The sequence below is a fragment of the Coregonus lavaretus genome (assembly GCF_964263955.1).
Source record: "Coregonus lavaretus genome assembly, chromosome: 9".
NCBI lineage: Eukaryota > Metazoa > Chordata > Actinopteri > Salmoniformes > Salmonidae > Coregonus > Coregonus lavaretus.
This window is the reverse complement of record NC_139996.1, coordinates 56398123-56413101: the sequence shown is the minus strand read 5'-3', so window position 1 is coordinate 56413101 and position 14979 is coordinate 56398123. Positions and strand designations below refer to the sequence as shown.

At 42.4% G+C, this 14979-nt stretch overlaps 1 protein-coding gene across 1 annotated transcript in view; it reads left to right on the top strand.

Annotated features, from left to right (window-relative positions):
• mrpl23 (mitochondrial ribosomal protein L23) overlaps positions 1 to 14734 on the top strand; it is a 131676-nt gene extending 116942 nt beyond the window's left edge. The window contains exon 5 of the mRNA XM_084168813.1: positions 13832 to 14734. Coding sequence (XP_084024939.1) covers positions 13832 to 13996 — 165 coding nt within the window. The 3' untranslated portion in view covers positions 13997 to 14734. The remainder of the gene's footprint in view (positions 1 to 13831) is intronic.
• The last annotated feature ends 245 nt before the right edge of the window (positions 14735 to 14979 follow it).

Below are 14979 nucleotides of genomic sequence, written 5' to 3'. Positions count from 1 at the left end.
TAACCTGAAAGGCCGCTCAGCAAGGAAGAAGCCACTGCTCCAAAACCGCCATAAAAAAAGCCAGACTACGGTTTGCAACTGCACATGGGGACAAAGATCGTACTTTTTGGAGAAATGTCCTCTGGTCTGATGAAACAAAAATTATGTTTGGCCATAATGACCATCGTTATGTTTGGAGGAAAAAGGGGGTACTTGCAAGCTGAAGAACACCATCCCAACCGTGAAGCACGGGGGTGGCAGCATCATGCTGTGGGGGTGCTTTGCTGCAGGAGGGTCTTGTGCACTTCACAAAATAGATGGCATCATGAGGAAGGAAAATTATGTGGATATATTGAAGCAACATCTCAAGACATCAGTCAGGAAGTTAAAGCTTGGTCGCAAATGGGTCAAGCATACTTCCAAAGTTGTGGCAAAATGGCTTAAGGACCACAAAGTCAAGGAATTGGAGTGGCCATCACAAAGCCCTGACCTCAATCCTATAGAAAATGTGTGGGCAGAACTGAAAAAGCGTGTGCGAGCAAGGAGGCGTACAAACCTGACTCAGTTACACCAGCTCTGTCAGGAGGAATGGGCCAAAATTCACCCAATTTATTGTGGGAAGCTTGTGGAAGGCTACCCGAAACGTTTGACCCAAGTTAAACAATTTAAAGGCAATGCTACCAAATACTAATTGAGTGTATGTAAACTTCTGACCCACTGGGAATGTGATGAAAGAAAGAAAAGCTGAAATAAATCATTCTCTCTACTATTATTCTGACATTTCACATTCTTAAAATAAAGTGGTGATCCTAACTGACCTAAGACAGGGAATTTTTACTAGTATTAAATGTCAGGAATTGTGAAAAACTGAGTTTAAATGTATTTGGCTAAGGTGTATGTAAACTTCTGACAACTGTACATAAGAATTTCCCCCGCCGACATGTTGATGACTCAATTTACTTTAAAAGGTAAAAACTAATGTAGGCTCCTATACTAAATACCTTGGCATTTGGAAATAGCCACGGGGTGGTTTTTCAATACCGTTAACTATTTCTTTGAAGTTTTTCAATACATTTTAATATGTATAGCTATTTTTTAAGTAAATACCTGCAGTCAACTTGTGCAATATGTTAGGAGATAAAGCAGATCGCGTTAATTTCACCTTTCAAATTATTTTACATTATGAAACTTACTGTAGTTCCCCAGAACAGTTGAGCCAGTCATGTGTTTGTATGTAAATAACACAACAGGAGAAAGTGGGAGCAGGTGAGTCCAGCTGTGTATTGACAGTGGTCGCATTTTATATTGAAAGTGTTTTTGTTTTGTTTTTTGCTTCAATCGAGTGATCAGGGGATTGCTACTATAGTTTTCCTTCACATAAAACACATTCGGCCGAAAATTGCTTCATTTTCATCAGATGACAACAAAATTAATAAGATGCCGATTAGAAATGACAAAAATAAGCATTTTAGATTTGTGTTTACAAAACGCAGCAAGATATTTATGGTTTTTATATATTTTTGTTTCTGTGTGAAAAAACACAGATTTCTGCGTTAATGCGACCCCTACGTTTAACTAGCTAGTTATCTAAGTAGGTGGCTGAATTAATAAGGAGACGGGGCATCATATAGTGTTAGCTTTCTGCCGTGTTTGAGAAATCTGTACAGCTGCCACTGCTACCTTGATTTCCTTGAGTTTTTTTTCTCCTCGCTGTTCTCTGCCCGTCTGCTCCCCCTCCCCTCTTCTATGAGCACAGCAGCTAGGCGTGTACACATGCAGCTCCAGAGCCAGTACTGTTGTTCCTTCAGACAAGCATGCATCAAAACTTTGCTTGTAAATGTCCAAACTTACCAAAAATGACATTCAGTAGCTCCTACATATATATGTATCTCTGTGCTGGATTGCCTGTCTTGGCAATTTATTTATTTTCATTTGCGCTCGTTAGTATTTTTAGCTAGCAGCCTCCATGGAAATATGCTATTACTTGTACAAATGTTGTTAGCGTTCTGGTAATAGACGGCCAATGGGCTTTTTGTGCATTTTTGGCGCCCACTTGTGTACTAAGCCGGTAATACCGTAAATCCCGGGATGAGAGAAGGACAGTATGATGATATGAAAATCTGGATAAAGGATGTTGGACGGAGCTTCAAGGAATGTTTTTTGGAAGTTGATTTAAGGTCTTTTCCCCTCCAGTCATACTCAAATTGTTTTTTTTTAAGGTTCTGAATGATGTATGCTTGGTGCCTCTTATTGTTAGTTTGTGCTATGTTTTCTAGCCTATATGACGCTTGGTTTTCTGTCTGTAAGATATTAAAATTGTTTTGTTATATTGTGAACACCAGGGACATGTTGGCACGCAACAAAAACAACAGACAAAAACGGAAAATGAACATTTCTTATTGGACGAGTCCAGGTAGTCCCTCCCTGTTTCAGTCCGTTTTCTTCCATTTGGTGCCTAACAAACAGAACCCTGTGGACTGTGTTGACGTTTAGTAGTTAGTTAGATATTCAGGTCTGTTTGGTTGTGAAGCAGCAGGAGTGTGTTGCGTGAGTGAGAACTCCACCACAGGAATGCCTTCCTGAATTCGCCTCTGTCCAGCCAGTCCTTGCTTCTCTCAGCCAATTGCCAGCAGCCATACCTTTGCCCTGTTCTGGATGCTGTTTTTGTTGTTGTATATTGATGTTGCTGGGTTTGTGTTTTGCTCTCCCGAACAACACACGGATACAGGGATTTTTGACGCAGGTCAATTCCCTTTCTGGACTGTGCGAGCTGTCTGTTGTCCTCACGTTGGGAGTAAACCCCATACAAATGTGGTGAAGTATGCATTTTTCACAGTATTTTGGGGTTTGAGACTGAGAGACCAACATTCTCAGAGGTTCATACTGTACCAAACACGCCTACACACTGATCCCCACCAACATACTTCACATAGTCAGGCTACGCTGTGTTGCTGTCTTTGAGGAGGATATGTACAAGTACTGTTAATGTACTATGTAAATGCTCCATTCCCCCCTACGATGACGAGGATGATAATGCACAGTATTTCACAGCAGTCGTGTTCAAACCAAGGTATAACAGGCCATTCTGTTCCCCTTTTTATAAATGAATAAACATCACTGGAAAATCAATACGTTATTCAATCATTCGATTGTCATTGTTCTAGCAGGTATTTTTCTGGTTCAAAAAGGGGTTTAGTTGGTTGGCTTGGTAATGCACGAGGCAGTAGCCGTGGCGAGCGCAGTCAGCTAATCGACGCGGTCTACCCGTCTTCACAGCCACCTCCAATCAACTAACCACTTAATTTATTTATTAATGACATTTTGAAACACAACACGTACTAGACCATGGGTGTCAAACTTAGGTTGCAGGGCTCTACACTGACCTTTTTTACAAGGAGCACATGTTGGAAAATGTAGGCGCACACAAAGAAATTTAGGAGCACAATGAAAAATATTTGAGGTAATAAAGCTAGAATCCTTAATTTTTCTAGGCGCTGGCGTTCCTTAAATAAAATATCCAAGTCGTACCACAAACTATTTAGGTGCAAATGCTAATAAAATGGTCGCACTGTAGAGCCCTGGGTTGTTGGGTTTCATGTGCAAAGTGGAGCGTGGTTGTGTATGAGGGAAAAAAGTATTTGATCCCCTGCTGATTTTGTACGTTTGCCCACTGACAAAGACATGATCAGTCTATAATTTTAATGGTAGGTTTATTTGAACAGTGAGAGACAGAATAACAACCAGTGAGAGACAGAATAACAAAACAAAAATCCAGAAAAACGCATGTCAAAAATGTTATAAATTGATTTGCATTTTAATGAGGGAAATAAGTATTTGACCCCTCTGCAAAACATGACTTAGTACTTGATGGCAAAACCCTTGTTGGCAATCACAGAGGTCAGACGTTTCTTGTAGTTGGCCACCAGGTTTGCACACATCTCAGGAGGGATTTTGTCCCACTCCTCTTTGCAGATCTTCTCCAAGTCATTAAGGTTTCGAGGCTGATGTTTAGCAACTCGAACCTTCAGCTCCCTCCACAGATTTCCTATGGGATTAAGGTCTGGAGACTGGCTAGGCCACTCCAGGACCTTAATGTGCCTCTTTTTGAGCCACTCCTTTGTTGCCTTGGCCGTGTGTTTTGGGTCATTGTCATGCTGGAATACCCTTCCACGACCCATTTTCAATGCCCTGGCTGAGGGAAGGTGGTTCTCACCCAAGATTTGACGGTACATGGCCCCGTCCATCGTCCCTTTGATGCGGTGAAGTTGTCCTGTCCCCTTAGCAGAAAAACACCCTCAAAGCATAATGTTTCCTCCTCCATGTTTGACGGTGGGGATGGTGTTCTTGGGGTCATAGGCAGCATTCCTCCTCCTCCAAACACGGCGAGTTGAGTTGATGCCAAAGACCTCGATTTTGGTCTCATCTGACCACAATACTTTCACCCAGTTCTCCTCTGAATCATTCAGATGTTCATTGGCAAACCAGACGGGCCTTTATGTGCTTTCTTGAGCAGGGGGACCTTGCGGGCGCTGTAGGATTTCAGTCCTTCACGGCGTAGTGTGTTACCAATTTGTTTTCTTGGTGACTATGGTTCCAGCTGCCTTGAGATCATTGACAAGATCCTCCCGTGTAGTTCTGGGCTCCTAACTCAGCTCGTTACCTGTATAAAAGATTTATAACATTTTTTACATGCATTTTTCTGGATTTCTTTGTTGTTATTCTGTCTCTCACTGTTCAAATAAACCTACCATTAAAATTATAGACTGATCATTTCTTTGTCAGTGGGCAAACGTACAAAATCAGCAGGGGATCAAATACTTTTTTCCCTCACTGTAGGTGGATAGATTGGTGTGCGTGTGTGAGTGCGCATGCGTGTTTGTGTGTGGAAAGAGTGGAATGTGTGTAGAGGATAGTTTGAGAAGAGGCGCTGGTAGGGAGAGAGGTGTGCCTTGGCCTGCTCTCTTAGAGAGTGCCTCTAAAGAACCTCACAATTGAACCATTTCACCTCACTCTGCCTCACTATCAGTCCCAGGACACACGTAATTGAGACGAGTGTGTGTACGAGCGTGTGCATTTCTATGCGTGTGATATGCTGCATATCATTGACGCTTGACAGCAGAATGACAGCAGGTCTTTTCTTACTAGCACTTACTTTGCTGATAGTTGCTTTGAGGAAAAGTTTTACTTACTATGATTGATATGTGGTTGTCTCATCTAGCTACCTTAAGATTGAGATGAATGCACTTACTGTAAGTCGCTCTGGATAAGAGCATCTGTTAAATGACTGAAGTTAAATGTAAAAAATTGATGAAACCGGATGTCATTGTTTTCGATGAGACAGCGACTGCAAATTTTGCGGGGGCCGACGGCTAGCCAGGATCTTGAAAACTACCTTCCGTTTTGGACTTGATGTGTCAATTTATGGCTCATAGACGCATAATACACTATCTGTAATATTCTCTTGGCGGAGAAAGCCACTCAAACCTGACATTCAATGCTTAATATATTTAATGCATTTTAGCTGCGCTCTTGTCCCTTTCATAGTGAAGGCGCACTTGTAAGGCAACACGGATTGCCTGTAAATGCTTAGTTACAGTGCATTCGGAAAGTATTCAGACCCCTTGACTTTTTACACATTTTGTTACATTACAGCCTTATTCTAAAATTGATGAAATTGTTTTTTCTCCCTCGTCAATCTACACACAAAACCCCATAATGGCAAAGCAAAAAAAACAACGGAAATATCACATTTACATAAGTATTCAGACCCTTTACTCAGTACTTTGTAGAAGCATCTTTGGCAGCGATTACAGCCTTGAGTCTTCTTGGCACACCTGTATTTGGTGGTTTCTCAGATTCTTCTCTGCAGATCCTCTCAATCTCTGTCAGGTTGCATGGGGAGCGTCGCTGGACAGATTCTTTCAGGTCTCTCCAGAGATGTTCGATCGGGTTCAAATCCAGACTCTGGTTGGACCACTGAAGGACATTCAGAGACTTGTCCCGAAGCCATTTGTGCGTTTTATTGGCTGTATGCTTAGGGTCGTTGTTCTGTTGGAAGGTGAACCTTCGCCCCAGTCTGAGGTCCTGAGTGCTCTGGAGCAGGTTTTCATCAAGGATCTCTGTACTTCGCTCCATTCATCTTTTCTTAATTCTGACTAGTCTCCCAGTCCCTGCTGCTGAAAAACATCCCCACAGCATGATGCTGCCACCACCATGCATCACCGTAGGGATGGTGCCAGGTTTCCTCCAGACGTGAAGTTTGGCTTTCAGGCCAAAGAGTTCAATCTTAGTTTCATCAGATCAGAGAATCTTGTTTCTCATAGTCTGAGAGTCCTTTAGGTGCCTTTTGGCAAACTCCAAGCGGGATGTCATGTGCCACTCTACCATAAAGGCCTGATTGGTGGAGTGCTGCCACTGTGTTCTTGGGGACCTTGAATGCTGCAGAAGTTTTTTGTTACCCTTCCCCAGCCCGGTCCGGCCTGTTCCTGCCACTCGCACTAAGCCAGGGGTGCGAGAAGTCAGCCTGGTAAGGCCCGTTCCTCCTCCACGCACCAAGCCAGGGGTGCAAGTCGACAGACTGGACCAGGGGCACTATGGGGGGTGTATTGGAGGGTGGTGGTCAAGGCCGGAGCCAGAACCGCCGCCGAGGAGGTATGCCCGCCCAGCCCTCCCCTGGTTTGTTTAGTTGAGGCACGGTCGCAGTCCGCGCCTTTAGGGGGGGGTACTGTCACACCCTGGCTCTGGGACTCATTATGTTGAGCCAGGGTGTGTTCATTTCTATGTGTGTATTTCTATGTTGGTGTTCATTCTAGTTTGTTACATTTTAGATTTTAGTCATTTAGCAGACGCTCTTATCCAGAGCGACTTACAGGAGCAATTAGGGTTAAGTGCCTTGCTTAAGGGCACATCGACAGATTTTTCACCTAGTCGGCTCGGGGATTAGAACCAGCGACCTTTCGGTTACTGGCACAACGCTCTTACCCACTAAGCTACCTGCCGCCCTGTTGTATTCTATGTTTGCCTGAGTGACTCCCAATCAGAGGCAACGAGTGTCAGCTGTTGGCTGGTTGTCTCTGATTGGGAGCCATATTTAAACTGTATGTTTTCCCTTTGTGGTTGTGGGTTTTTGTTCCGTGTTCGGTCATTGATACCGTGGACGTCACGAGTCGTGTTTTGTTTTGTATTTAGAAACTTTAACTAATTAAAGTCATGTTTGTTTCTCACGCTGCGCCTTGGTCTACTCATTACTACGACGATCGTGACAGTAACGTAACAAAATGTGGAAAAGGGGAAGGGGTCTGAATACTTTCCGAAAGCACTGTAGCTGTATGTGCTTGTGATAAAACGTCATCCACAGTTCTTTTTTGTAAACAATTTATCTTCTGTGGCAAAATTATGCTCTCTGGTGTATTTTGAACATTGAGAGCGGGCTTCTGTGGTTGGATAAAAACGTATATAATATTTTTGAAAATAACATAATTTTTATTTATATTGTTTTTGCCTCTTTGGCCCCCTACGGGCTTGGGCCCAGTCCCTGACTCACACAATTGACCAGTCACATTTATTTATTATGCAGTTTTTATTTTTATGAATCAGTTACCCAATCAAGGCAGGGCCGCCAGTTACCCACCTGCCTCCTCCCCCCCCATCTGAGGATTAGCAGAGCGGCAGTAGGCAGCAGCAGGCCATCTACACTCATTGAGAGCAGAACAGCGCAAACTGGCTTTAACCAGAATAGAAAGAGGAGTGGGAGGCCCCGGTGCACAAGTGAGCAAGAGGACAAATACATTAGTGTCTAGTTTGAGAAACAGGCGCCTCACAGGTCCTCAACTGGCAGCTTCATTAAATAGTACCCGCAAAACACCAGTCTCAACGTCAACAGTGAAGAGGCGACTCTGGGATGCTGACCTAGGCAGAGTTGCAAAGAAAAAGTCCAGTGTCTGTGTTCTTTTGCCCATCTTAATCTTTTATTTTTATTGGCCAGTCTAAGATATGGCTTTTTCTTTGCAACTCTGCCTAGAAGGTCAGCATCCCGGAGTCGGGAACAACAAGGACATTTCTAAGTGACCCCAAACTTTTGAACGGTAGTGTGTGTATATATATATATATATATATAAAATTGCTGCCTCTTGGGCCCAGGTGCTTCAGCCCCGGTAAGTCCCTGAATCAATCCGGCCCTGGCTGTAACACAACAAAATGTGGAAAAAGTTAAGGGGTGTGAATACTTTCTACTAACTTTTCCATTGTAAAAAATAACATTATCAAATCGCTCGCTCGCGGAAAGCAATTTGGCCGAGGCTTGAAAACAAAATCTCTTGCATCATTTTGTAAATTATTCTCATTTAGTCTCCCGATTTCTTAATGTAATAATAGGATATTTGATTTACCCCAATAAAAAATTGGATAGCTAGCATAAATTGCATTTCGATAGATGCATGCATCAGTAGGCTACTGTAGGAAAGTTACAATCTAATGAAAAATGAGGGTAGACCGCAAATTCTCCAGTGTTAAATCAACTCTGAGTAGTGCTGAGTGATTAGTGCTTTTTGAGGTCGGTTCGATTATTTAAAAAATTATCGAACCGACTGCCTATTACTGCTTATCACTTATTAACCATCATTTATTCTTATTACTTTATTTTACTTTAATTAAATATTTTATTTGATGACTTTATTATTTAATTGCAAGTCATCTCTATAGAGCTGCTGCCTTTGCTGTCTGACAAAATCACTATTTCAGTAGTTCTTTAAAGTAAGTAAGGCATACTTTTATGACTGCTGAATACCAACTATCAATTTACTTAGATGCAGTTTCAGGTAAAGGTACCTCGCTAAGCAACTGCTTTCTATCCCTCTCGATCTTGTTCTCTCGACACAGACCGGACAAGTAGGTGGGCGCACAATGGATTAGGGTCATTGTAGTTAATTAATTACCAAGTTTTCTGCGCTAAACTATGTAGAATATTGGTCTGTTGGAAACTACAACTCCTTACTACATCGCACAGTTTGGGCTTGATCTGATTTATCTCCAAAGAAGCTACGTATCTGAGCTCAGCACGAACTCTGAGAGTGTTACACTTAACACTTTTCCAGAATGGGTCCACACTTTTCAGAGTTAAATTAACACTTTGCTTAGAGCTGATGCTGTTACCATTTCTTAGTGTTAGGGAATGAACACCTGTAGTGTTACAGTAACTCGTTTTTGGATGTTGTTTTAACACTGTAGGGTGTAAAGCCTTATTTGCATATTTACCAGTTTGCCTTTTGAGTGAATTGTAGAGTTACTGTATCACCCATGACTGTGTTTGTTAGTGAAAGAGACATGTTTGTTGCATTGTGGCTTTCAGTCCTGGAGCCTTCACCAATTTGAGTGCCTATGTGAATATGTTATCATTAAAAAATAAACTCTTTATGGAATACATTACAAACACTACCGTTGTAGAATAATAGTGAAGACATCAGAGAATGCCAAGAGTGTGCAAAGCTGTCATCAAGGCAAAGGGTGGCTATTTGAAGAATCTCAAATATAAACTATATTTTGATTTGTTTAACACTTTTTTAGGGTTACTACATGATTCCATATGTGTTATTTCATAGTTTTGATGTCTTCACTATTATTCTACAATGTAGTAATGAGTAGGTGTTCTAAAACTTTTGACCGGTAGTGTATATCATAAGGCCTTATTTTGACGGCCTAGTTTTACCCTAACGAAGTGGTCTGAAACTCCTGGTTTGCAGGCCACATCAGGCGTGCAAGTCCCATTATGCTAGCTTGCAAAGTTGTGTAAATCATATTGGAATCCAGCCAGTGTGAGGTTGTCTAACAACTGGACTGCCATGGTAGGGAAGATTGATAAATGAGACTACCTAAACCATCTAAACTGGAACAACCATCTCAGTAAAAGGTGCAATAATTCCAACAACTAACAGATTGGATTAGTTTAGAAAATATTGTTATTTATCTTTGTATAACATAAGGTCAATCGGTCAATCAATGTACATGCAAAAACAGATATTGAAACAAATAATTCTAATGATGGGCGTGGTTTTGAATGTTTTTCTCTACACAATCACACTCTGATAATAAACACCAACATTGTGGTTACTTTACACCACTGAGTGTTAATTTACCTCTTTACAGGTTAATTTAACTCTTGAATCAACTCTAAAAATGTTACACTGAAAAATCAACACTACTTAACACTGGACAATTTGCTGTGTAAAACATCCATTACATAAATAACAATTCCTCTTAGCCCATATGTGTCATCCTATGAAGTGGACATATTTTGCCAACTCACAATGATCTGATCAGACCATGCAACAAGGGATGTACATTCAGTAGACTAAAACAACCTAACCTAATGGACAATGTTGATTAGCAGGTGGAATGATGTCCAATCAGGTTGCAAGGTAAAAGTGGGAGGTGTGTGAGAGAGGGAGAGAAAGAGAGAGTGTGTGTGCGTCCATGGGTGAGGGTGAGGGAGAGAGAGAGTGGGGTGTGCATGCCTGTACCCAGTGATCTCTGTATGTACTTGTACTGCAGGTAGGGCTGGGTGATATATCAAATTAATTTGAATTGATGTTTTAGCGCGATGTTCCCAAATGCCTATATCGCAAGAATCATAGTTTTAATTCTTCCATCCTTCATCCTGTGCACCTTCCCATTCACACACAGACACCAAGCCCCTTCTCACTCACAACAACAAAGAGATAAGATCACTTCTTCCTCTCTGACAACAAGCAGTTTCAACTCGTTATTTACATGTGAGGTTTGGTCCAACAGAATCGGTCATATGGACACTGAAACACATTTAGACATTATTTTACCGGAAAAAAAGATATACACATTTACATAAGGAATTGGCAACTCGTTCTCATTCAGATCCAGGTAGTCCACTTTTGATTTCAACATCTAAACAAAGTGAACAGGCTATTCTATTCAAACAGTTGGAGACGGACAGGAGGGTGTATTCATAACAGTTAAACTGTTCTACCTTCTTAGCGAGCAAATAGATCCAAGTTGGCTAGACTTTAAATATAAAGATTAGCTGGCTACTCACTAGCACGTGGGCTTGTGCTTGAGAGATTGTTTGAGACTTGTGTTTATTTTCTATAATGCCTGCTACCAGAAGTTGGCCATTATTAGTGGATGTGCGTGGTTCTGGTAAAGAAATTCAAAAAAATTGCATGTTCATAGACAGTAAAGAGTATTTGGGCAAAGTTTAAAAAAACGTTTAAAAAACAGTGATGGTGGTGGTACTTGTATTATTATTTTTTGTACGATAGTACTTCAAAAAGTGGCAATATTTGGAGAAAAGTGGCAGTATTTAAAGAATAAACTCAAAATTTAATTTTGAATTTAAAATGTGGAGACTTAAATTGCAGTTATATTTCAAGATTAACGTAGGGGATTTGGTTAAGTGCTCCCTGGCTCTCTTTTGCTGTGCGTGCCACCGTTGAAATGCCTGCAGTTAGATGACCTGGTGAAACTATACTTTAGAAATGGCTTTAGTAACAAGGAAATCATTTCCCTTTTAGCACATAACCATATTATTCTAAGTATTAGGACCTGGAAAAGGTTGTGCCACAGATTATTTTCAGAAGGAGTAACAGTGGTTACATACATAGGTTTGTGTGTGTGTGTGTGTGTGTGTGTGGGCGGTAAAAAAAAAGAAAATTGCATCAATCTAAAGATCTAATGGACTCGTTCAAACAGGCGTCACTGCGCACTCACGGTTTCAATCTAATAACTCGCACGCACACAGACACACACCAAGTTTCCCCCTGGCAATTTCAGACTATAGGCATACACTAATAACGGCCATGGCGCATTATGAGCACAAACAAAAAAACGTTCTTGTCACTGAATGCAAAGAGAACTGGGGTTGAGTCCCTTTGCCTGCCCTCCGAATTCGCTACAACGTTCTGCTGCATAGGTAGCCTACACGAACGCCTTACAATAAATCTGTGCATAATGTCAACTATTAATGTCCTTACCCATAGTATTTCCCCCTTATGGCAACTATCCTTCTAGCGGTTAAGAGCGTTTAATAATAATAATAATATGCCATTTAGCAGACGCTTTTATCCAAAGCGACTTACAGTCGTGCGTGCATACATTTTTGTGTATGGGTGGTCCCGGGGATCGAACCCACTACCTTGGCGTTACAAGCGCCGTGCTCTACCAGCTGAGCTACAGAGGACCACGTTGGGCCAGTAACCGAAAGGTTGTTGGTTTGTGTCCCTGAGCCGACTAGGTGAAAAGTCTATCGATGTGCCCTTGAGCAAGGCACTTAACCCTAATTGCTCCTGTAAGTCGCTCTGGATAAGAGCATCTGCTAAATGACTAAAATGTAAATGTAATGTAGATATATAGGCTGTAAAGAAATAATCACTGATCTGAAATGACTTGCGTAATATCTTCTTTCACTATCCATCTATCAGTGATGTATTCAAGGATGGGAGGAATGAAGGGTGCGTAGGTTTTCCCAAAACAGGGGCGTCGTCTTCGTTATAGGTTATTTGTCTCAGTTATAACGCTAATTTAGGATACCACTTGTTCACATTATAGAGGCTAGTGGCTAGACCTCTTAGGTTATAATAATGGACCGTAAAATTACTGTCTCAGACAGTGCTTTATCCAAACCCTTGCCCCGTCACTGGAACTAAGGGGCCTAGCCCGAACCATGAAAAACAGCCCCAGACCATTATTCCTCCTCCACCAAACTTTACAGTTGGCACTCTGCATTGGGGCAGGTAGTGTTCTCCTGGCATCCGCCAAACCATGATTCGTCCATCGGACTGCCAGATGGTGAAGCGTGCTTCATCACTCCAGAGAACACGTTTCCACTGTGCCAGTCCAATGGTGGCGTGCTTAACACCACTCCAGCCGACGCATGGCATTGCGCATGGTGTGCGGCTGCTCGGACATGTAAACCCATTTCATGAAGCTCCCAACAAACAGTTATTGTGCTGACGTTGCTTCCAGAGGTAGTTTGGAACTAGGTAGTGAGTGTTGCAACCAAGGACAGACGATTTTTACGCGCTTCAACACTCAGAGGTCCCGTTCTGTGAGCTTGTGTGGCCTACCACTTCACGGCTGAGCCGTTGTTGCTCCTAGACGTTTCCACTTCACAATAACAGCACTTACAGTTGACCGGGGCAGCTCTGGCAGGGCAGAAATTTGACGAAATGACTTGTTGGAAAGGTGGCATCCTATGATGGTGCCACTTTGAAAGTCTCTGAGCTCTTCAGTAAGGCCATTCTACTGCCAAAGTTTGTTTATGGAGATTGCATGACTGTGTGCTTGATTTTATACACCTGTCAGTAAAGGGTGTGGCTGAAATAGCCAAATCCACTAATTTTGAAGGCCCTAGCGTCCAGCCCTAACTGCAGGCACACAGGCAGGCAGGTGCTGTAGGCTAGATACTTTAAGCTGTAACAGACTGCCCTGCAGCCTAATGCATCCTGGGCCTGAGATGGGCTGTTGTAGCATACCAACTAAATAATATATACCCTCCTCAGCCTCTGAATAAATTAACAGTATGGAGAGGAAGGGAGAGAGACTGAAAGGGATTTACACAGAGGAGACAAAGTTTATAAGTAAGAGTGAGACAGGGAGTGAGTGACTGTGAGAGAGGGATAGCTTTGGTGATAGAGAAAGGAGTTGGAGAGATTCTGTCTATGATCTATTGTGTGTGTGTGTGTGTGTGTGTGTAACACCCCAACTCTTGTCGGCTAAGTCAGTAGAGACCGAGGGGTTAGGGGACAAGGGGTAGGTGGCGAGTTGCCATTTCAGATTGACCCCTAGGTGTGTCTGTCTCAAACCCTCTCCCTCTGTGTGTCTCCAGGCGCAGCAGCAGACGTTTGAGTTCCCTGACATCTTCCCCCAGAAGGATGTGAAGTCAGCCGAGGGCTCGGTGGAGGAGATGCAGGAGAAGTTCATGGAGGACGAGAAACAGAGGCAGAAACCGGACCTTCGCAGGGGAGGGGTCACAGAGTGGTTCGGCCTCTAGAGAGCGAGAGTGACTGTCAGGAGATATACACTTCTGGTGTGTGAGTTTGTTTGTGAGAGAGTGTTAATATTGTGTGTGCATTGTGTCATCATGTACTGATTGTTATCCGCAACAAGTCCGTTTGGTGGAATCACCACTGGTGGGAAAATTTGCCTATTTTCTTTATGCAGATTTTAGAATATTGCCAATTGGATGGAAACCTAGATACTGTCATTATAAGAATGCAACATGTGACCAATAGCTGTTCAGACATCCTATTATTTGGTGAAATACAATGGAAAATAATTAAAATACAGTTTTTGAACATTTGAGACATTCTCTGTTGTCAGGTAACACCACTTATACCAGTGTTGACCGACCCTCCTCCCGGAGAACTACTGGGTATGCAGGCTTTTGCTCTGAACCTGCTGTAACACACCTGATTCAACAAACCAATGTTTTGATGAGAGTAGCTGATTACTGATGATTAACTGTCAAATCAGTTGTGTTAGAGAAGAGCTAGAACAAAACCCTGCACCCCCAGTAGTTTTCCAACAGGAGGGTTGGCCACCACCCCTGACCTACAATAACATCTCCCTGAGGGAGAAGGCTACTGTGTGTGAATGTGTTTTCAGTTCAGCTCAATACGTCTGTATGAGCGTTTTACTCAATGATTTAGTTCATTTCAATCTGTCTGTGTGAGTGTTTTACTGTAAACTACTGTACAAGGAAAAGCTAATAAAAAGTCACTTGTCAAGCCTCTGCTTACTGTTACATTTACTTTCTTTACTTTCTTTACTCTACCACTGCTGTGTTTTTACTTGGACTGGGCACTTCCAATACCACTCTCCACACACGGTCCCATACAGCACAGTGGTGCCAAAGTGCTCCAGTTATTGTGATAAAGTAATGAGCTGTGCTACGAGCTGGCCACTGACCAGAAGGATGAAAGCCGACTTACGGTAATAGGGCCTTAATAGGGTCCTTAAGGGAGGGTCAGGGGT